Source organism: Furipterus horrens, unplaced genomic scaffold (assembly GCF_987537825.1).
Source record: "Furipterus horrens unplaced genomic scaffold, mFurHor1.1.pri manual_scaffold_4, whole genome shotgun sequence".
NCBI lineage: Eukaryota > Metazoa > Chordata > Mammalia > Chiroptera > Furipteridae > Furipterus > Furipterus horrens.
In genome coordinates, this window is record NW_028327174.1 from 71,909,485 (window position 1) to 71,934,743 (window position 25,259).

A 25,259-nucleotide genomic window follows, 5' to 3' on the forward strand; every position below is an offset into this window, starting at 1 on the left:
AAAGATTTTTTTTTAATGATGAGTAGTTCCATTAAAGTCCTTCACCTCCACTATGTGGAGGTTAATTGACTACAATAGTCAGTACTTATAAATATGTATCCACTTGAATTATATGACACTGTCAACAACTTCAAATTATCAAGTAAAAAATGTATTTGAAACATAAAAGTACTGAAAATTTTATTTAATGTCACAGAAAAATACTGGTTTTGTATTAAACAATATAAGTGATACCATGGGCTTAAAACATTAAGTCAAATAAAATTGATTTATACTGCAATGTTAGCAAAATCAGCATTTAAATGTACTCTGTCCTAGATTTTAGCCCAATTAAAACAGTTTTTTACTTGAACTTTCCTAGTCACCAAAACCATAAGTCTGTTTCAAACTTAAATATCAAGAAGATTTTTGTACAGAAGAATTAATTGGCTACACTTTCCACGAGTCTATTTTTATCTTTCTAGACAATCAATCTCTTCAGATAAGAAAACGAGCAGCAAATTATTAAATTATTAAGTGTTTGACAAAATAGTAATTTAGGGTGACATTATGTCATAGAGTATATTCTGACTTTATCCATAATGTCTGAGGAAATAGGCAATATAATGTTGCAGTGTTGTTGTTTTTTTTTAAACAATAAAAAAAAAAAAAAAAACACAGAGAAGATGAGTCTATGAAACTAACGTATAGGGTTTTGCACAGGCCCACTCCATTGTCCGCATCTTCTCGTACATGACCTCTTTCTCATAATACAGTGCTGCCTGCGTGTTGCAATCTCGATTACAATCCAGACGCTCTTCACAGAGATCCCAGGTTAGGTCCACAGAAAGTGCCTTCAGGATGGTTTCAATTCTGCATCAGAGAGCAACTCAAGGCTTTCTCTTGTAGCCCTTGGCTTTCTAGAGGCCACTCCTGCCGCCTATTCTGCCTTGGTTCTGGCTCCGCCCTCTGGAGCCCAGCCCACTGCTCGCATCCCGGGCACTGGGCTCGAGCTTGTGCAGGAGGCTGGAGCCAATAAAGAGCGTGGGTCCCAGCGACCAGGAAGGTTGACTGGCTTGGCCGTTAGGGGTCCGCTCAGCCAGGGCATCCTTTGCGTTTCGCCATGGTTCTGAAGAATAAATTAAGTTGCTTATGGACTTTAGGTTTCTGTGTGGTAGCCAGTAAATTGTCGCTCTATGTCCCCTCCATCAAAGACCAGAGTTTCATAAATGAATGTGTCGCTGTTCACAATGAAATGCGTGGCAAAGTTCAGCCCCCCGCAGCCAACATGAAACACATGGTGAGAAAGAACCGGGCTGGGATTCTTTTTTTTTCAGGTTCATCCCAAGGTATCTTGGTGATTAATGTTATGGTCCCACTTGTATGAATTCACTCAGCATTCATTTAAAAATCATAGCTTGGCTTACCTGTCTCCTGCAGGGGTGATAGAAGGGAATGAGAAAGGAAATCTTGAAGCTGATCCTTGCCTAGATTTCAATATATGTGTGTATTTACATACAGGATGGGGCTTTTTTCTGGGGATGGTTTTATGTCAGTTGGCATTTTGATCCATTAGAGTCTTGTTTTTAAAATTTGTAAGGCAGGAAAAAAGTAATGGTTGAGGCTAGGAATAATTATCTCCCTCTATTAAGGAAAGATTCTTCTGAGCACTCTACACAATTCCCAAAATTATGAGGTTTTCCAATCTCGCTAGTGGTAAGAGGCAATATTCCCAGTACTATGTAAGCATTAGGTAATATGCTCTTATCCTTTTTGAGTGATTCATTGCCTGGCCTTGAATATGTTCTTTATATGTGTGTGCTAATCAATATTCTGCCCAATACTCATCTGTGGCGCTCTGCCTCTGTGCAGGTCTCCCCTTTCTGGTGTTCCTGCACATCCTGGGCAGTCGTAGGACTCACCTTGTTTGTTTCCCTCCTCTCAAAGAGGCTTGATGTCATATGCCTTGACAGCTGCTTTTTAATATGTGCATTTTATTTTTATTGTTTCAAATAGGAAGGTAAATTTGGTCCTGTTACTCCACCTTAGCCAAAAACAGAAGTGCTAACTGTTGGCTGAGTCTTCAACAGGTGTTTCTCCTGTCATGTACTATTGAATCATCCAGGAAAATATCAGAAAAAATAGACCACAATGTGCTAACAAATAAACCTTGAAATCATGCAAGCTTTTTATTTTTTTTATTAACATATAAGATTTTATTAAAGTATAAAACATAATGATTTAATATATTCATGTATTGTGAAATGTTTACAGTAAGTCTAGTTAAGGTCCATCGCCTCACATAATTATATTTTTCTTGTGATAAGAGTTTTTAAGATCTAATCTCTTAGCAACTAGCAACTTTCAAATGTACAATACAGAATGATTAACTATACGTACTCGCAATGCTATACTCTACAGCCATAAACTTGTTTACCTTGTAACCAGAAGTTCATACATTTTGAACACCTTCACCCTTTCATCTACCCCCCCATCTCCAGACTCTGACAAACACCAATCTGTTCTCTGTATCATAAATTGGATTTTTTAATATTCCACATGTTAGTAAGATCATACAATATTTGCCTTTCACTGTCTGACTTTTTCATTAACATAGTTTTTAAAACAACACAGGTTTAGCATCTCACTCGCATTGCTCTCCACATCACCTGTTCTCCATGCAGTGCCTTTGAGCTGTTTACATCTTTGTTCCATCATGTCAGCATTTGTTCTTCAAAGTCACCATTGAGAAAGCTAGAGGGCTGCACAGGAGTTTTATGATCAGACCTAGAGATTATATATGCCATTCCCACACGTATCTCTCAGACAGAATTAGTATGGTGACCCTAGTATACTTACCTTGAATGCCTTTACCACAGACTGCTTTTGTCATAATCAGATATTATTTTATACTTTTCCTTCCAAATATAGAACAAATTCAAGGCCTCCTTCAAAGGATAAAACACAATGTTCTTTAGTTACTGAACAGAGTCTAATATCACAGAGTGGTATGCAACAATCTCTTCAACGAGGCTGGTTGTGGATAATCTTGGCCATGTGATTGTGTGTATCCTCCACATAAACAAACATTCAATGCTAGCACAAAGACAAGAAAACTGCAACAAACATTTCTATTCAGAACATAGAAGAATGGGACCCACACAGCAATCACTAGTTCAGAGCAATTTCAAAACCTTTATGTGGTGGAGGTGCCTCACACACCCTAGGTTCCGTTGGAAGTCACTCTGTCCAACAGAGGCTTTGTGACCATGGCAGAACAAACTTTTACCCAGGACATTTCATTATGTTTGGGGGAAGGAAGGTGACTGCTCTCTCTAGTGGAGAACAGCGATTAGACCTTCTTCCTGCATGCCTTTTATTGAGGAGGACACACATGAGAGATACAAGGTCAAGATTCATGAATCATCAATAGTTTGGAGGCATTAGGGTTACAGCTAACAATAACAGATTACATGTATGAGTACAGGGGCACAGTGACCAGTCTGTGTTATGGTTTATTAAACATCTTGGTGCCACACTGGCATTAGGTATAAGGTTTCACGCATTCCTATCTAGAAATTGTTTATGTTATACTACAGATAAAGAAAGCAGAGCAAATTCTAAAGCATAATAAGCATTTTTCAAATCTAATTCCCATAGAAACCCTCTGAGTGGTTTTCAGTCATGTTCCACATGCAGCCCTATGTTGAGACTAAAAACAGGCATGGCTGGGGTGCCGGCGGCAGTCATGCTCAGGCCAGGGCTACAATTCCCTAAACCATGAGGAGTAGTTCCCTACACCTTTAGAGTAGGTATTATAAAGATCTGCTAACCCAGAGGTCAGAAGAGTTCTTTCATTAAAGGTGGTAGGAGTTCTTTCTCCCTTGTTTTCTGTGGTCCCTATCTTCTCCTTCTAAAATGTTCTTCCATGTCCATCATCCTCCTTGGCCCAATTTTCAACTGAAAAATTTAATAAAAATGTAAAACTCACTGGATGAGCTGAATAGCAGAATGAATATGAAAAAGGAGAAAAATCAGTGAATTGAAAATAGAACAGTAGGAAGTAACAAATCTGAACAACACAGAAAACGGATTAAAAAAAAAGTGAACAGAACAAAACAGATCTATGAGACAATCACAAAATATCTAACATTCATGGCATTGGAGTTCCAGAAGGAATGGAGAAGGATGGGGAGGGACAGAAAAAAATATTTTAAGAAATAGAGAGATCATGCAAAATTTGGGTGAAGACATAACAAATCTTAGTGATGTCCAAATATGATGAACTCAAAGAATTTCATGCCAAGATATATCACAATAAAACTTCGGAAACTTAAGACAAAAAAAAAAATCTTAAAAGCAGCTGAAGAAAAACAACACATTAGCTACAAGAGAACAAATTCAATGTCATCAAATTTCTCATCCAAATCCATGGGTGCCAAAAGGAAGTGGCACAACATTTTCCACTGTAATTTCAATGTCAGTTTCAAAGAAGACTCATCTAAGAATCCTACCCAGAGAAAATATACTTCAGGAATAAAGGTGAAATTAAGATATACTCATATTCAGAAACTCAGATACTTTATCATAAGCAAACCTACTCTAAAAGAATACTTAAAGGAAAGCTCTTCAAGCAGTAAAATAATGGTAAAACAAGGACTTTTGCTACATCAGGAATGAAGAAACAAAAAGGCAAAGAGTAAAAATATGGGTAAATATAATAAGCTATTATTCTCTTATGTCTTTTAAATTATGTTTGAAACTTTAAGCAAAAATTATACTATTGTCTTGTCTTACATGGTTCTTATGTATGTAGATATTTAAGATGTTTTATTCTATTTTGTTTGTTCATTTATTTTGTTCTTTATATTCTACATATAAGTGAAATTATATGGTATTTGTCTTTTTCTGTATGACTTATTTCACTTATTTACAATACCATCTAGGCCCATCTGTGAGTCGCAAATGGGAAAATTTCAAGTAATATTTTATTGTATATATGCACAACTTCTTTATCCAATTGTCTATTGGTGAACATTTAGATTGCTTCCATATCTTGACTATTGTAAATAATGTTGCAATTAACATAAAAGTGCATATATATTTTCAAATTAGTGTTTTGAATTTCTTTGAATAAATACCCTAAAGTGGAACTCTGGGTAATAAGGTATTTGTGTTTTTAATTTTTTGAGGAACTTCTCTACTGTTTTCTTTCATGGCTGCACTAATTCGCCGTTCTACCAACACTACATAAGGATTTCCCTTTTTCCACATCCTCACAAAAATTTGTTCGTTGATTTACTGTTGACAGCCATTCTGACAGGTGTGAGATGATATCTTATTGTGGTTTTAATTTGTAATTCTCTGATGATTAGTGATGTTGAGGATCTTTTCATATGTTTATTGACTAGCTATAAGTCCTCTTTAGAGAAGTGTCTACTCATATCCTCTGTCCATTTTGTAATTATATTGGGGTTTTTTGTTGCTGTTGTTGAGTTGTATGGGTTCATTTTAAATTTTTGATATTAATCCCCTATCAGAAGTATCATTGGTGAATATCTTATCCCATTCAGTAGGTTGCCTTTACATTTTGTTGATTGTTTCCTTTTCTGTGCCAAAACTTGTTAGTTTGATGTAGTGCTATTTGTTTATTTTTTTCTTTAGTTTCCCTTGTCCAAGGAAATATTGTGCATCAGAAAAAAATTACTAAGTAAAATGTCAGAGAGTTTACTGTCTATGATTTCTTCTGGGACTTTTATGATTTCAAGTTTTACACTTAAGTTTTTAATATATTGTAAGTGTATTCTTATATATGGTGTAAAAAAGTGGTCTAGTTTTTGGGTTTTTTGCATGTATCTGTCAAATTTTCCCAACACCATTTTTTGAATAGGCTGCCTTTACCTCATTGTATAGTCTTGCCTCCTTTGTCAGAGGTTAATTGACCATATATGCCTGGGTTTGTTTGTTGGCTCTCTATTTTGTTCCATTGATCTATGTGTCTGTTTTTATGCCAGTCCATGCTGTTTTGACTACTATCACCTTGTAGTATAATTTAATAACAAGTAGCATGATACCTGCAACTTTGTTTTTCTTTCTTGAGATTGCTGTGACTACTCAGGTCTTTTGTGGTTCCCTATAAATTTTAGAATTATTTGTCCTAGTTCTGTGAAAAAATGTCTTTGGTATTTTGATAGGAAATACATTAAATCTATAGATACCTTTAAGTAACATAAACATATTTTTAAGACATGCATTTAAGACAGTTGTATTATTGATGATATGAATGGTAAAAGGACCTAAATAGAAGTACAGTGGTCCCCCTTTTATCTGTGAGAGATACAATCTAAGACTCCCTGTAGATGTCTAAAACCATGGATAATACTAAAACTTATGTATTGAAATTGTGGATAGTATTGATGCATAATACACACACGTGTGCACGTGCACACACACACACACATACAAACACACAAGTTTTCTGTTCATGTCTTCCATCCACAAATTTAATGCCTTTTTTATCTATCTTTTTTTTTTCTCTCTCACTCTCTTCTCTCTCTCTTTGGGACATTCTCTCTCTCTCTTTCTCTCTCTCTCTCTTTGGGACATTCTCTCACCTTTTTTATCTTAACTAAGCATGCATCACATACTGTGGCCATAACTTTGGAGTTTGAGGTGCATCATCAAAATTAGCAAAAATTTCTAATTCCTTCTTCATAATTTCATAAGTAGATTCACTATTACCACAGATCTTAGAAAATTCAGCATACAATATTTTTTCCTTATTAAAGATTTTTACCTTTTAACTTAAAGGAAGCATTTTACAGCTTCTCTTTGGCATACCCATTCGCCAGTATTACTACCCTTGCAGTTGGGGGCCTTTAAGTAAAATAAAAGTTACTTGAACACAAGCAGTGCAATACTGAAACAGTAGATCTGATAACCAAGATAGCCCACTAAGTGAGTCATGGGCAGGTAGCACATATAGTATGGATACCCTTGAAAAAGAAATGATTTACTTCCTAGGATGACATAAGATTTTATCAAGCTACTCAAAACATCATGCAATTTAAAACTTACAAATTGTTTATTTCTGCAATTTTTTATTTAATACTTTTGGACCATATTTGACTGCAAGTAACTATAACAGTGAAAGCAAAACCACAGATGAGGTGTTTTACTATAATATTTCTACACTCAGTCAAACTGGTAAAATTCTGACACCAGTCATTTGTGATCATTTACATATATTATGTAATACTTACAGCAACCACTAAAACAGTTATATAAACTATATATTTAACTACAGTATGAATGAATCAAAGTGAAATTCAGAATAATAGTCAAGTAACTCAGAGGAAGGCAGTAAAATGAAACAGGAGTAAAAAATAGCGGGACTAAATAAAACAGTAGACGTATGCACTACTTATCAAAAGTTAAGCAAATAAACAAACAAAGATGAGCAAAAAAAATTCTATAACCTAACAACTCACTTTAAATATAATGATACAGTAGGTTAAAAGTAAAAAAAGATGAGGAAAAACAGGTTATGCGAACAAAAGAAAATAGGAGTGGCTTTATTAATATCAGATCAATAGAATTCAGAGCAAAGAAAATTACTAGACTGTGAATGTCACTACATAATAATAAATCAATCATTCTATTACAAAGAAATTATAATAACATTCTGTTTGCTCCACACAACAGACCTTAAAAATATAGGAAAGAAAGCTGATATAACTAAAAGAAGAAATAGAAAAGTTCTCAAGTATGTTCGAAGATTTCAAGACTCTTCTCTCAACAATCAGACAGAAAATCAGCAAGGATATAGAAGAACTTAATACTATTAACCAACAAAGATCTAATTGACTTTTATAGAACACTCCACTCAACAACTAGAGACTACACATTCTTATCAAGTGCTTATGAAATAGTAACCAAGATTAGCCATATTTTGAACTAAGAAATGAAAACTCAACAAATTTCAAAGAATTAAAATGATATAGAATATGTTCTCAGATCACAATAAAATAAAAACAGTTATCTACAACAAAATAACAGGAAAGTTTTAAAGTACTTGGAAATTAAACACACTTGTCAAAGAGGAAGTCTCAAGGAAACTTTAAAATTATATATATATGAAACAATGTATTAAGACATATGCAATGCAGCTAAGGCAGTGGTGAGAGGAAAATGTGAAGCACAATATGGATACGTTAGAAAAGAGGAAAGTTCTTAAATGAATAATCTAAATTCTGCCAAAAGAAAAAGAGGGAAAAATGCATGCAGAAGAAAGAAAATAATGAAGAGGAGAAGAAATTAATGAAGTAGTGAACAACAACAAAAAAAAGATAGAAAAAATGATGGAATAAAAAGATGAATCTTTTAAGACTAATAAAAGAGACAATGGCACAAATTACCAGTATAAGGACTGGATTGAGGATACCATTAAAGAACCTGCAGGTGTATACTATGAACAACTCTACACATACGTGGAGTCCATAGCAAAAAAAAAAAAAAAAAAAGTGAATTTTAACCTAACCTTTACACTTAAACAAAAATTAACACAAAACAAACCATATATTTAAATGCAAAACATAACATTATAGAACTTTTATATGAAAAAGTGGAGAAAATTCTCAGGACCCACAGGTCAATTATCTTGATTAAACAGACATGACACCAAAACCACAAGGTATAAAAGAAAAAGTCAATACATTGACCCTCATCAAAATTAAAAGCTTCTGCTCTTTAAAATACCTTGTTAAAAGATGAGAAGATAAGCTACAGACTAGGCAAAAATATATACCAACAACTTAGCTCAGAAAGAACTCCTGTCTAGAGTACAGTATATGAAGAATTTTCAAAACTCAACAATAAAACAAAAATTTGATTTTAAAATGAACAAAAGACTGAACAGACATTTTACCATGAGGATATATAGCACATAAAAATAAATTTGACATCATTAGCCATAAGGGAAATGCAAATTAAAACAACACAATGCAATATTACTACATGCCAGTTAGAAAAGCTAAAATAAAAAATAATGCCAGTACCAAATACTGGGAAGGCTGTGGAGAAACCATATCTATTGTACTTGGTTAGTGAGAATGCAAAATGGTACAGCCACTCAGGAAAATAGTTTGGCACTTCTTTTCTAAAAAATTAAATGTACATTTGCAATAAGACTCAGCAATCACAGTCCTTGGCACCTTTTTCTTTTCCTTTTTTTCCTAGAAAAAAGGAAAACTTATTGTTACACAAAAACCTGATCACACATATCACACATTCTCATTGCAATTTATTTGTAATAGGTCGAACTTGTAAACATCCAAATTTCCATCAATAGATGAAGGATAAATGAACAGTGGTTCATCCACACCATGGCATACAACTCAGCGATAAACAGGCATAAACTAACAACACATCAAAGTATGGATGGATCTCAAGGGAATTATGCCAAGCAAACAAAAAACTAATATCAAAATAGTTACATACTATGGAATTCTATTTATATGCAATTTCTAAAATGACAAAATAATAGAGATGGAGAACCAATTAGTGAGTGCCAGGGGTTAGGGATAGGGTGGTGAAGTGAGTATGACTTTAAAGAATTAGCATGAAGGATCACTGTGGTGATGGAAGAATTATATATCTTGACTTTGGCAGTGGCAACTCCAATTTACACATATAATAAACTGCATAATACTACATACACAAAAAATATGCATGTAAAACTATTGAAATCATATGGTCTGTTGATTGTACCAATGTCAATTTCTTGGTTTTGATGCTATACTCTGCTAATAGTTACATAAAACTTAACCAGTTGGGAAAGTAGGTGACATTTATTCAGGACTTTACTATTTTTGCGATCTGTTGTGAACCTATAATTAGTTTAAAATAAAAATATTTTTAAACCATCTTGCCAATAAGTTACATTAATAGTTATAATTATTAATAATTATAATTTTTGTCAAGCATTATGGTCAAAAATTGTTTTTAGGCTCTATATGCTTCCATTGGACTATTTGTCTACCCTGTGTTGATACCATAATTCTTAATATAACTTTATGGTGTCTTGATATTTGGTAGAGTAAGTCTTTTCACTTCGTTTTACTTTTTAAAGATTGTCTTATCTATTGTTTGGCCTTTGAATTGAATTTCCATGTAAACTTTATAATCAATTTCCAAAAAAATATACCCTCTACTTGGATTTTCATTAAAAGTGAATTAAATAGCAAGAGTAATATTCTTTGCAATATTGAGTCTTTCAGTACATGAACATTACACATCTCTAGATTTATTTAAGTCTTTACATTTGCTCTTAGTGATGTTTTGTAGTTTTCAGTATAGAGATATTTTTATATCATTCATTTAAAGTATCTATAAATATTTTACATTTTTTGTTGCTATCTGCTTCCAGAGTAACGTGACAATACAGTTTTGTATATTTTCTTAGTATCTGGAACCTTGGTGATTTTACTGATTTCTTAGTCTAGTTTGTACATTCATTTGAATTTTTTATTACACAGTTTTGTCATCTGCGAATAATGGTAAATTCCAATCAATTATTATGTTGCCATCAGTATTTAGCTAATTATTAATCAAGAAAATGGGTGCAAAGGGAATAAACTTAGGAGCAGAGTCTGTTTGCTTCACCAGGAAGCTACAGCTTCACAACCCAGGGGATTACAGCATGACTCCACCAAGGGGGTTAACACTCCTCCCTTCTTATCTCTTATACACGATTGCCTGGTGGGAGGATGTGGCAGACAGGCACATGCACAATATGTCAAATGGAGCAAGGGAGGTGCATGACCAAAGAGTCCTGTCAGTCTAAGTAGGGGGTGTGAACCTATTTAAAGCCCATAAAAACTTGAGAACTTGAATGGCCATTTTGAAAAAGCACTCGGTCCATCTCAGACCCAAGCGCTCTTTCTCTCTCTCTCTCTCTCTCTCTCTCTCTCTCTCTCTCTCTCTCTCTCTCTCTCTCTCTCTCTCTCTCTCTCTCTCTCTCTCTCTCATCCATAACTCCCATTCGCACATTCTCTCTTGCTGGGGAGCATACAACCATGTGGGTGTAGAAGCTACTGGAGCACAGAGAAGATGGCGTGAGCTCCAAAAGGACTAAACTGAAAAAGAAACACTGGACACTGGGTTTTGTTTTGTCCTCGCTGAGGACAAGTTTGGACGTTTTTCACGGCAGGACAAACATGGAAAATTGGAAAATCAGGGGGCAGCTTCTATATCCACCTAAATAAACCATGCCACACCACAGTTTCTCATGTGTGGGTCCTTGGAATGCTTTCCTCATGGTTTCATGAAGAGCCTCATTTCCACTGACAACAATTACACATTTTATATCTTTTGTCCTATGTATTTATAGCTCACATAGTTATACTAGCTAAACTCCAATACAATTTTAAATAGAAATAATGAGATATCTTGTTTCATTCCCAATCTTGGGTGAAAGCTTTCAATATTTTATCTTTTTTTTGATATTAATTACTGCTGTAAGGTGGATTTAGGTAGATAGGTAAATAGGTGATAGATAAATAGATAGAAAGATAGATAGATAGATAGATAGATAGATAGATAGATAGAGAGATAAAAACGCTTGATCAAATTAAGGAAATTCTATTCCTAATGTGTTAGGAAGATTTTCTCTATTTAATTATAAGTGGGTCATCATCTTTTACTTATGATATGTTTGCATGTGAACATAATAAATGCCAAAGAAAAACTGTACTTTATTAAAATTAAAATTTAAATGAAATTTAATTGATTACAATAATTAGAATAACTTTAATGCAAACAAATCTGCACAACTCATTTTAAATTATTTTTGTCTTTCAGACTTGGGATGAAGCTTTAGCAAAGACAGCAAAAGCATGGGCAAACAAGTGCAAATTTGAACACAACAAATGTTTAAAAAAATCATATAAATGTCATCCAACTTTTGAATTTGTTGGAGAAAATATCTGGTTAGGTGGATTACGCATATTTACACCAAAATCTGTTATTGTTTCTTGGTATAATGAAAATAGATTTTATAATTATAGTAGTTTACATTGTTCCAAAGTTTGTGGCCATTATACACAGCTAAGTATTTGACATTTTATTGATTAGTTCTTATTTATGCATATTCATTTTAAAGTATATTTTATTGATTATGTTATTACAGTAGTCCAAATTATTTTCCCTTTGCTCCCCTCTGCCCAGTACTACCTTTCCCTCCAGCAATCCCACGCCCTTAGTTCATGTCCATGGGTCCTGTATGTGATTTCTTTGGCTTCACCCTTTCCTATATTATTCTTAACTTCCTCCTGTCTATTTTGTACCAAACAATTATGCTTCTTAATTCCTGCACCATTTCCCCATTTCTCCCCCTTCTCCCTCCCAGCTGATAACCCTCCAAATTATCCCTATTTCTACGATTCTGATCCTATTCTGGTTTGCTTAGTTGGATTTTGTTTTTATTTTTTAGATTCAGTTGTTGATAGTTGTGAGTTTGTTGTCATTTTAATGTTCATAATTTTGATCTTTTTCTTAAGTAAGTCCCTTTGACATTTTATATAATAATGACGTGGTGATGATGAACTCCTTTAGCTTTACCTTGTCTGGGAAGCATTTATCTGCCCTCCCATTCTAAATGATAGCTTCGCTGGATAGAGTAGTCTTGGTTGTAAGTCCTTGCTTTTCATCAACTTGTTGCCAGTCTCTTCTTGCCTGCAAAGTTTTTTTTTTTTTTGAGAAATTAGCTGATAGTCTTATAGGCATCCCTTTGTAGATAGCTCTCTGCTTTTCTCTTGCTGCTTTTAAGATTCTCTCTTTATCTTGAACCTTTGGCATTTTAATCATGATATATCTCGGTGTGTTCCTCTTTGGGTCTAGCTTGTTTGGGACTCTCTGTGCTTCCTGGACTTGTATGTCTATTTCTTTCCCAAAATTTGGAGAGTTTTCCTTCATTATTTTTTCACATAAGCTTTCAATTTCTTGCTCCTCCTCTTCTTCTGGCACCCTTATGGTTTGGATGTTGGCATGTTTAAAGTTGTCACAGAAGTTCCTAAGCCTCTCCTTATTTTTGTCAATTCTTGTTTCCTCATTCTGTACTGGTTGACTGTTTTTTTCTTTCTTATGTTCCAAATTATTCATTTGAACCCCAGTTCCCTTCCCTTCACCATTGATGTTGTGTGGATTTTCCTTCATTTCATTTAGCATAAACTTTACTTCTACTCTTATGCATTTGCCATACTTAAGCATATTTGTCAAGCCTGTGAGCATGTTTATCACCAGTGTTTTGAACTCTACATCTGTTAGGTTGGCTAGCTCCTCATTTGTTAGGTTAGCTATCTCCTCATCACTTAGTTCTCCCACTGGAACCTTGATCTGTTCCCTCTTTTGGGCCATACTTCTCTGTCTCCTCATCTTGACAAGCTCCTGTGTTTGTTTGCCTCTGTGTCTTAGGTAGAGCTATCATACCTGTTATGTTGTAAGGGGCGGAGCCTTAGGTATTCATCAGTAGAGGATGACCCATTTCACCACGTTGTGGTGTTGTTTGTGAGGGAGTGGTTTGAGAGGGAACAATGCCGTTTGCCCAGCACTTATCCCTTTTCCAGGCACTTCTCCCACTTTGTATGAGACTGACACCTCTCTAGCTGTTGCTCTGGCTGTCATTCCCAGAGTGGGTGGGTCTGTGGATGTTCTTGCACTGTGCAGACTCTTTAAACAAGTGGACTCTGCTGAAAGACTGGCAGTTTCTTCCTCCACCACAACTCCCACTGGTTTGTACAGTCAAAAGCAATGAGGCTTTATTTTCCCTGGCACTGGGACCATGAGCTTCCCCATCTGGTCTGGTGCTGGGAGCGCTCCCCAGGTGTCTCTTTTGACTTTTTAAAACATATGACTGTGTTTTCCACCGATCTTCTGCTGTTGCCACTGCTACTGCCACTGCACCACGTCCTCTCTTCCCCAGCTCCAACCCTCCTACCTGTCTGGATGAGTACTTCTTTATATCTTTGTTTGTTGGACTTCCACGCAGCTCTATTTTCTGGAACTTCTGGTTGTCTCTAGTTTTGAGGTAGTTGTATTTCTTCTTAGTTGTGGAGGGAGATACAGCGTGTTTGTCTAGGTCTCCATCTTGGCCAGAAGTCCCACTTATGTGTATTCTAATCACAAGACACGCTTTCTGCATTTTCTTTTGAGTTTGTTGTATATCCTAAAAACTCACCTTCACTTGAAGATAGTTTTATTGGATATAGAATTCTGTAGAGCTTTTGTTTTTGATCTTTAAAGATTATTGTCATCTCAATGCATTAATTCTAATAAGTCATCTACTATCATCTTTTCATTTACTCCTGGGTATATAATGTCTTTTATCCCCTGATTAACTTTAAAATTTTTTCTTTATGGCAAGTTTTGAACAATTTCATAATATACTGAAGTTTTCTTCATATTTCTGTGCTGCAGTTTACTGAGTTTCTTAACACTTGTAGGTTCATAATTTAAATCAAATTTTGAAAAATGTTGGAAATTGTTTCTAGAAATATTTCTGCCACTATCTCTCACTTCTCTCTCTGAGAGTGCAGTCACCAATGTAGAACCCACTTGAGTTTTCCTCTGGTTCACTAATGTTTCTTCTGTTTTTTCTCACATTTTTAAAACTGATTCATTTAAGTAGCCTTATTTCTTTATCTTTAAGTTCACTAATATTTTCTGCATTGATGTTTAATCTACTCTTAAAGACATTTAGTTTATTTTTCATCTTATATGTGAAAGTTTATATCTCTAGAAATTTGATTTTGTCTTTTTAAAATCATCATAACTATATCTAAAATATTTGATCCCTCATCTAGCTTTTTAACCATATGAGATAGTTACAGTGATTATTTTAACATTTTCTCAATTAATACTAGGATCAATTTTAGTTCTAGGGTAATTTCAATTGATTATTTTTTTCCTCTGCATTATAGGTTATTTATTTATTTATTTTTGCTTAACATATTGGATATATTTTATTATATTCCCAATATTTTAAATTTTGCCTTTTTGAATTCTTAATTTATTTATATACCTATATACATTCTTAAATTCTCCTCTGGAAGACAGTTAAGTTACCTGGAATTTGTTAAATCTTTTTGGTTCTTGCTTTTAAAATGTTAAGTGGAACTAATGCAATGTTTATCTGGACTAATTATCTCTCATCAGTGAGGCAAAATTCTTCTTCATACTCTACCCCAGTGCCCCAGTAATTATGGAACTTGCCAGTATAGCTGGTGGAAAGGGCTCTTCTCCTGGCCTAGTATTCTTTCCTGTAGTTTTTATAGGTGCTTCTTTCCTGAGTCTAGGTTAGTTTATTCAAATGCATGCTCTGATGAGTAGTCTGCTGAATTAAAGACAGGGAGGCCCTAAAGATTTCTACAGTTGTGCCACTGCTAGATTTTCACGACTGAGGTACTATACCATCTAAACTCTTGCCTCCTTGAACTCCCCAGACTCTCTGCTGTCTCTCAATTATGTGAATCCATCCAGCTTCTTCTGGCTTCCCCACCACCTCTTCCCTGCCAGTCATGGCCTGGAAACTTTCTCAAAGCCATAAACCAAGAAAGTTGTACAGCTCATAGCTTCTACCCACCCCAGCTCTCAGGGAACATTATCCTTTGTTGTCGTATGTCTAACACCTTGAGGAACTTTATTTCTATAAAATTTCCAATTCTTTCAGTTGTTTCAGGTGAGAGTTTTTGGTGAGAAATGGAAGTCACATTTCAGCCAAGCTAATGCTAGATATGGCACTGAACTCCTAGGATGACCCATTTAAGCAAAAGAAACCACTCTCTTCTCAAGACTTATTCATCTGTATCAGTTGAATTAAAATACAGTGTGTGAAAGCATATCATTTCTATCAGAGGTACACTGAATAAGGAAATTAGCAGCTTTCATGCTCTTACTCTCTTTAACCTTTGTCCAAAAATAGGATGCTGTAAATCTGGAAATCTTTCTCATAACAGATGTTTTATACACAGATTGTCATTTGGTATTGCTAGGAAATTGAAAGAATGGGATCAAATGTCAGGTGTCCTGATAATAAGCAGAATGTAATATTCTTAATATGGCATCAAGGCTGAGTCATGGCCTTTATATAATCCTTTGTTTGCTCTTTAGTAAAAGAAGAAAAATTAAACTTTTCAAATACCCTTTGTGCCTTAGCAATACTACAGCAGAACCCAGAGCTCACTCTTCATTGGTTAATTTACTCATATGTTTAAACAATTCAGAATATACTCGTTCTTCTTATTGGTTCAACAACTCTTGTTTGTGTATCCTCTTTGGTGTTCTGAAGGAAATACAGTAAAATTTCTTACTATTACCACCTGAAGTTATTTGTACTAAAGTTACAACCAATGTTCATATTAATGTTACATCTAGTCCCTTTAAGAAGAGCAAAATATTTTAAACCTATACATAATCAATATTTATTTTTACTGTTCCAAAAACCAAAAAAGTCACAGTTTAGATATATTAAGAAAATAAAATATCATGGTGTAGTCATTCATGAAACATTTTAAACATGAATTTCTTGAAAATATATATACATATATACATGTAGTCACATTGTTCATTAATTTTCTAAAACATTCCAAAGGAATGGAGTATTTTAAGAATATAACTTAATCTCATTTTATTAAGTGGGAAACTAGCACAGAATTGATTCATCTCTCTTCTGTTCAAAGTGTTTTTATTGCATTTTTCTGCCTTTCAGGCAAACAGTTTTGAAAAACTGTTGATTTCAGCTACATCCAGGCCATGGGAAATAGTGACTAATACATTTTGTTAATTGAACTGTAAAATAAATGGATTAAGAAAAATTCATTTGTGTTTATCAAAATCTATATCAATTTTCCTGGTTATTTTGTTTTCCAGAATAGAGTATTTTCCCCTTCATTCATTTAGGAAATGGAGGGAATTTCCTTCTCATTGTCACTAAAGAATACTAATCTTTTCACCTCTTTATCTCTCTTTCCCTTAGCTAGCTTTCCATAGAAATCTTATTCTTTTGAATAACTACTATCCTTTACAATGAAACAAAAATATTCACCATTTTTACAACAGGCATGTTTTTTGCACTAACCCAGTGTGTCCTTAGTCTCTATCCCTAGTCTCATCCTTATCTATCTCTTTTGATTTGACAGAGGTAAGAATATGGTAAAAAACACAAAATTTGAAATGTGATTATAAACTAAGTAGAATATTTAAATAGAAAGAAATAAAAGTTAATAATTGTTTTCATTTTAAAGTGTGATTTTAACATTCCTTGTATTATATACTCATGGAGAAAATAAAAATATTTCATAAACCACCTAGAAAAAAATATTTTGCTATATATTATATTTTTTTGATTTATGAGTATTATCGTGAGGGAAAATTAACTGTTACCCCCTTATGAAAGAAACCTTTTAAAAAAGTGCTTTAAAGTAAATACTAGAGATTAAGAAAAATAATCAATAAGAATTTATGTATATTCATTTTTATAGCATGACTAAGATTATAGTTATTCTCACAGTGCACTGTGGCATATAGTTGTTTTGGATATTTTATTTAAATTTTTTTTCCTTATAGGTAGTTTGGGCCAATTCATATAAACTTGGTTGTGCAATTACAGTTTGTCCTAAACTTGGGGGAGGTGAAGCTTCAATATTTGTCTGTGACTATGGACCTTCGTAAGTTATTTTGTTATTAAAAATATTTTATATTGAAATAAGTGTTACAAATTGTTTCCAAAATAGAGTCTTATACCAAAAAGACAGGAATATATTTAATAAATAAAGTATCCCTCTATAATGTTAATCAAATGAAATGGATGAAAATAGAAAGTCGTGAGAGAATATTGCTATTACCTTGTGTAAAGAATTATACCTGCCATGAAATATTTAAACCTCAGAGTAAAAATGATGAACATTGTTTGTAAAGTAACAACAAACAAACAAACAAAAAACAGATAATCTAAAATGCATTGCCACTCTAAATATTGGAAAACAAAAGAGTCTGGCAGCTGCTTCCCTAATACTACACAACATAACTGGATTCAGCAAATGAAAACTGTATCACAACAACCAACAACAGAAGCTAGGGAATTGAAACAAAGGCAAACTAGGCAACGAGAGTGGGAAAAGAATTATAGGTATGGGGAACATACTGGGGGGAGGTCAGAGGGGAGGGGGAAGGGAGGGAGATGATACGAGAATTAAGAAGCATAGTAGGAAGGAGTGGAATAGACAGGAAGATGTTGAAAAGAACTATATGCACAACCAATGGGCATGGACTAAGGGGGGGCAAATGGAGGGGGGGTGACAAGGTGGAGGGGAGCAGGGGGAAAAGAAATTGGGACAACTGTAAAGCATAATCAATTAATAATAATAATAATAAAATGATTTAGCATGCAGCTATGAAAATAAAGAGAGAAGAAAAACAAAGGACAAATGAAACAAATGGAATAAACAAGATGATGATAGCCTTAACCTTACCTATGTCAATATTCACATCAAATGTAAAAGCTACAAGCACCCAAAGAAAAAGCAGAGATTGTGAGATTAATGAAAAAAATTAAAAATGATATGCTGTCTACAAGAAGTATACTTTAAACATAAAGACACAAATGCATTAAAAGTAAAAGGATGGAAAAAGCTCTACTACACTAATGTTAGTAGAAAGTAAAGCTGCAGTGTCTATATTAATACCCAATCATGTGAATTTCAGAGCAAAAAATGTCACCAGGGATAAAGAAGGCAATTAAAAATAATAATGGGGTAAATCAAGAGGTAACTTGGATGAAATGAACAAATTCCTCAAAAGAGACAAATTACAAGTGAGAAATAAAAAAAATACAAAGCAGAATCTTATAAATATAGGTACATAAATTCTAAGCAAAATTTAACAATTGAATCCAATAATATAGTAAAAACATAATACACCTTGTCCACATGGAGTTTATTGCAGGAATGTAGGTTTGGTTTAACTTTCTAAAATCAGTCCATGTAATCAGCCATCCTAAAAATAAAGATCATATGATCATTTTACTAGACTGAGAATAGGACATTTATTTCTGATAAAAGTTCTCTGTCAAATAGAAACAGAAGGAAACTTCTTAAACCTAATACAGAGCATCTTTGAAAAACCTGCATGTAATCTTATACCTAATAGTAAAAAATTTTTCTGTAAAGTACAGATAGTAAAAATGTTAGGCTTTGCAAAACACATGCATTCTGTTACATATTTATCTTTGTGATTTTTATTGTTTTAAATAACTCCTTAAAATATACAAAATCAATTCTTAGCTCACAAATCACAAAAACAGACCACAAGCTAGATTTGGCCTATGGACTATACTTTGCTGACTTCTGGTCTATAGATCTATATAGAAAATCCAATAGAGTCTATGCAAACTCTTCTAGAACTAATTAATAAATTTAGGAATTTTTCAAGATATAAGACCATATATTAGCAATAATCATAAGTTGAAATAAAATGACAATACCATTTATAATAGCATCAAAAATATAAATTATCTACAGATAAATCTGACAGAAGATATGAAGGACCGGTACACTGAAAATAACATAATATTCATGAAAGAAATTAACACATACACAAATAAATAGAGGGATATACCCTTGTTAATGGGATAAAAGACTCAATATTGTTAGGACATAATTTTTCAATAAATTGATCAATAGAGTCAAGACAATCCCAATAAATATTCTGGCAGGTGTTTATTGTAAAGACTGACAAACCTTTTCCCTACAATTCATGTGGAAATGCAAAGACTTAGAATAGCCAAAACAACTAAGAAAAAGAATAATTTGGAAGAACTGACACTATTGTTTTCAAAAATTATGATAGCTAGAATAATTACAACATTGTGATATTGACATAAAGTTAATCAAACAGATGAGTGGAACAGAATAAGGAGAACAAATAAACCCATACATGGTTGACCATATATGATTTTTCATAGATGCACAAAGGCAATGCAGTGGAAAAGAGATGTTTTAGCAAATGCTGCTAGAACAATATGTCATCCATATATAAAAAACAAAAGTAAACTTGAATCTACACAAAACACAACCTACAAAAATAACACAATAGATCTTATACCTAAATGTAAAACCTAAACTATAAAATTTGTAGAAGAAAACATTGGTGAAAACTGTGACCTTAACAAAGCAAAAATTTTTAGCTACCACACCAAAAGCATGATCCATAAAAGAACAAATTTCAAGTTGGATAACATTAAAATTTTAAATTACAACTATTTGACTTTCAGTCAAGATGGAGGTGTCAAAAAAGATTACAACTATTCAAAGATAATTCTAAGAGAATGAAAAGATAAGCTACAGACTGGAATAAAATCTTTGGAAGACATATCAGATAAAAGACTTGTACTGAGAATACAGGAGGAGCTGTCACAATTCAATTATCAGGAACACTGAAAGCAATAAAAATGGGTAAAAGGTTAATAAAGGAAATATACAGGAGGTAAATAAGCAATGATAAAAACCTAAATATCATTAATCATAATTAAAATCACAATGAATACTGCTACACAACAATATGAATGGCTAAAGACTGGCCATTTCAAATCCAGAGGAAGATGTGAAGGAACTAAAATTCTCATCCACAGCTGGTGGAAATATATAGTGTCACAAATATTTTGCAAAAACAGTGTGGAAGTTTCTTAAATAGTTAAATATGCACCAATCATAGGATCTATTCCACTCTTAAATATGTATTCAAGAAAATGTATGTCCATAAAAAGACACATCTAAATGTTCAAAACGTGCGTAGTAAATTTTGTACGTAATAGTAAAAACCTGGAACAACCCAAATGTCCATTAACAAACAGATGAATGGCTAAATGAATTGTGGCTTATTATTTAATGGAATATTGATAATGTTATTAATGCTTTTCTTTGTGTACCCTAAGTACCATTTTTTAAAGTCTTCCACAGGCACAGAGATAAAAAAAGAAAAGCAGGTTTGTTAGAATGCATCAACTTATATTATTGAAAATCAGGCATAACATCTGCCAAATGGCTGACCACATGGTACTATTTTTTAGTACATCATCAATCAGAACTAGATAAGGACTACAGTATTGTGTTTCCATTCGCAACTTAAATTTTGCTTATTTCATTTCATAGTGTTTTACAACAAAAATTAAATCTGTGGCTGTTATATACATAATTACACTGGGTTCACATCTAATTTGTGTTCTATAGAATATTCAAGAATATAACACCTTGGCCAGGTAACTCAGTTGGTTAGAGCATTCTCCCAACATGCCAAGGTTGCAGGTTCAATCCCTGGTCAGGGCCTATGTGAGAATCAGCCAATAAATACATAACCAAGTGGAGCAGCAAAATGATGTCTCTTTCTTCCCCTCTTCCTCTCTCTCTCTCTAAAAAAAATTAATAAAGGAATTTTTTTTAAAGAATATAACTGTTACTTATTAAGAATATTCTGTAAAGAACAGTTTTAAAGTTTCTTTCTACAAAAGAAATAATCATAAAATAGGGACAAAATTAATTTTCCTTCCAATATTCGTGACTTAAGGAGCAACCAAAAAGACTTACATAAAAGAATGAACAAAATTAGAGGAATAAATAGCCATTTGGCTACTCAATGTTTCTTTTTTCTAACAGAGGAAATTATCTACACACACCCCCTTATGCTGAAGGACCATCCTGCTCTATGTGTGGAGGAATGGACACTTGCGAAGACAAGCTCTGCCGTAAGCAAAAAGGGGGAAAACTGTAACATTCTATTTGGAAAGCAAAGTTTTCATAAATTCATTACATATTCAACTTTAGCTCCCAAGTTGATAGAGAATTTATTAACAAGATTTGATTGCTACTATATGATGATATAAATCATTTGTCATAGATCATATTTAAACTCAGACGACCCTCCCATTTTCACTGAATGTTTTCCCTCTCAGGCTAAAGGACAGAAAGTAGTGAGTTATAACTTTGATCAAGTGTGCTGCAACACAGTATATATTTGCTGCTATACAAAGAACTATCAGTTGAAATGTTTATTAGTATTTGCCTCCATTCTCCTCCTTTTATGGGTTATTATTAAAACAGTGACTTACTCAGAAATAATACATTAATCAAGGTACAAATTAATTGTGATTTAAAACTAAGGTTTCTCGTCTATCATCAGTCTTTTGGTTCTCAAAATAAAGAAACTTTTTAAGGATAAGTGTATAAAATTGTTGAGGATAAAGTGAAATGGGTGAAAGGGGTAAATGATATATAAATTGTTAAAAACAAGGTGATGCCACAAAACAAATAAAAAACACAAAATAAAAGCATATTAAATGATTCTACTTACATAAAGTTCAAAACCAGGAAAAACAAATCTACACATGGAGTCAGGACAGCTGTTACATTAGAAGAAACAGGAGTTAGTAATTCAAGAGGATACCAAAGGTTATCTGGGCGTGTTCACTTCATGATAATTCATCAAACTTTCATGAGCTATGTATATTTCTATATCCATGTTATAGTACAATTAAAGAAGTATAGTGCCTCTAAATTCAGATTTCCTTAAAGCAATTTGAAAAATAAACTAATTGGCCCCAGCCAGTATGGCTCAGGGAACTGGGCATCATCCTGCAAACCAAAAAGTCACAGGATTGATTCTCAGTCAGGGCACAAGCCTAGGTCGTGGGTTTGGTCCCCTGTCCAGGTGCATAGAAACAGCAACCAATCGATGTTTCTCTCCCCACTCTTTTCCCCTTCCTTCCCCTGTCTCTAAACCATCGCTTTCTCTATATATATAGGCAATAAAAAGAAAATGTCCTACGGTGAGAATAAAAAATTAATAACAAATAAACTTATTGCAACATGTCCCACTTGGAAATGAATGTTTTCTAGTTAAAGACGTATAATAATAATAACAATACACTCTTTCTTATTCACTTTTCCTTCCTGTCCAGTATCCAAGCCACTGTCACTTCTCTCCTGAACTAGTGCAATCTCCCACTTCTGTTCGTACTTTATTCAGAACTGTTTTACACAAAGCAAATCAGATCAAATACCTTCTTCCCTAAAAATTTCTCAATTGCTTCTTACTGCAATTGAAGAAAAATCTGACTCTATATCATGTAGTGACCAAGTCCAAGCGTGATCTGACTCTTACCTCTCTCCCCTGTATTTTTTATTACTCTCTCTTTGACATTACCACCTTCAAATACTCCAATGTTTTTCTAAAAACTCCAGTATCCAAATCACCTGTGGATCTGCTTCTACTTTTAAGATTGTTTTGTTTTCTCTTAGATTTGGTAATATGCTGCTACTTGATGTGGTACATTGCCTTTAAAGATGGCCACCAACAATTCCTCCCCTCCTTTACATGCATGCCTCTATTCCCATCAAGGAATGCAGCTTATTTCTCCTCCTCTTGAATAAGGGACTTAATGTTGTGCCAGTGCTGGGCTTGGACTTTAAGAGACATGGCAGGTTTGGCTTCTGCTGTCTTGCAAGCTCCCCAGCATATGAAGAAATCCATGTTCTCTTGCTTGAGAGGTCACATGCAGAAAGGCCCTGGAAGAGGAGAGGTCACCTTTCTATTTCAGCCCCAGCTGAACTCCAGTGTAAATGCAGCCATGTCATTCAATTCTGATGACACTACATATTAACAGAGAAGTCGCATAGCAGAGCCACCTGATCCAGATAATTGTGAGAAATAATGAACCGGTTTTGCTTTATGCCATTAAGTTTTAGAAGTCTGTTTCACAACAATACATTGCAGAAACACTTGGTATAACTGTTTTTATTAAACACCTAACATATGTAAAACAAACTGTAGAAAATTCTACCTTTTCCTCTGCTGAACAGATGGACTTGGGGTTGTTCAGCTTGATCCAAACACAATTTAGTCAAGGCTGGGTTAGAATTTAGGAGAAACTCAGTTTCCTCTCTTTACCTTTCCCTGTTCCAAGGGTGTATGTGGACTTCTAGGGCTTTCCACTGAGAGGCTCAAGTGTTCACTGTTGCCTCACCCTGGTGGATTCTGGGCTCTAATCTCTTTTTGGCCTAGCACACTGGAATTACTAAAAAAATCTGATTTCATTTCCAGAGGCTTTCCACTTAGATTTTTAACCTCCTGCTACTCACAGATTGAAAATTAAAATAGCTTGAGTCTGAAATGGATATTCACTGGGTTTGTTTTCTCCATCTCTACCACTCATCTGAATCTTGACCTACTCAATTCTCCAATTTTATCTCTCTAAGCCTCACAAGACCAACAAAAGCTCTGCTGGTTTCTCTTTTTCCCCAAGTCGGTGTTTGCCAGAGCAAAGCCCATATTTTCAGCCCTAGGCCTGGGCCCACAATCAAAAATGGCCTCAGAAAGAAAGCAACATTCATAACATCAGCCCACCTCTCTATGAATCTTCTGCTCTGAAATCTTCACCCTCCGGTCTTTGTTGCTTTAAATCTCTGATGCTCTTAAACATTGTTTTGATGTATTTTATTTGGATTTTCTAGCTGTGCTTGATGACAGCTTTTGTCTGTCACAAATGACTCCATTACAGAGACTTAAGCAAGTATTGCAATTGTCTCCAAGAAAATCAGGTCAAATACCTTCTTTTCTTAAATTTCTCAATTGCTTCTTACTGCAGTTGAAGAAAAATGTAACTCTGTGCTGCACAAGCTGCACAAGCTCAAAGCTCCTGGTAAGGAGAAGACCTACCCGGTCTAAACTTGCAGACTCAGTAGGTCTTCCCCCAACTCGCTCCTTTTTCAGAAATTATTTCGCTATTCTTGGCACTTTGTTCTTGCAAATTAATGTTAAGTTTATCAATTTCACAGAAGACCTTGAAATTTTGGTTGGCATTATATTGAATTTATAGATAAATTTAAGAAGAATTGACAACTTTGTAGCATTGACTATGTTAGTAAAGATTATTTAGGTTTTAAACATTTTTCAGTTAAGTTTTGAAAGTTTCTCAGTAAAGGCCTTGCACATCAAATTAGATTTCTTAGTAACATGTGTTTGTTGCTATTAAAATGGTATTTTAAAATCATATTTCCTAATTGATTTTTGCTGATTTGTAGAAATATAAGTTTTTTTATATTAGTCTACTTCCCATGAATCTTACATAATTCTTTTATTAATAGTTTGTTAATTCTCTTAGACTTTCTTAATGTTCTCTATGAAAACATGTAAATGTATTCTGTCATCTAAGCTTTATATTAGTTACTTATTTTACT

The 25,259-nt window shown here is 33.9% G+C and overlaps 1 protein-coding gene across 1 annotated transcript; it reads left to right on the forward strand.

Moving 5' to 3' along the window:
- Positions 1 to 1,102: 1,102 nt before the first annotated feature.
- Positions 1,103 to 24,747, forward strand: GLIPR1L1 (GLIPR1 like 1). The gene is made up of 5 exons (XM_090275150.1): positions 1,103 to 1,279; positions 11,839 to 12,088; positions 17,603 to 17,699; positions 21,681 to 21,769; positions 24,668 to 24,747. Exons 1-5 carry the CDS (start codon positions 1,103 to 1,105, stop codon positions 24,745 to 24,747), a joined length of 693 nt encoding a protein of 230 aa, XP_090131276.1.
- The last annotated feature ends 512 nt before the right edge of the window (positions 24,748 to 25,259 follow it).

Coding starts and splice junctions, on each gene's coding strand:
- GLIPR1L1 (XM_090275150.1), top strand. CDS start 1,103: ATGGTTCTGAAGAATAAATTAAGTTGCTTATGGACTTTAGGTTTCTGT. Junction 17,700..21,680: donor GTCTGTGACTATGGACCTTC/GTAAGTTATTTT, acceptor TTTTTCTAACAG/AGGAAATTATCTACACACAC. Junction 21,770..24,667: donor TTGCGAAGACAAGCTCTGCC/GTAAGCAAAAAG, acceptor TTCTTACTGCAG/TTGAAGAAAAATGTAACTCT.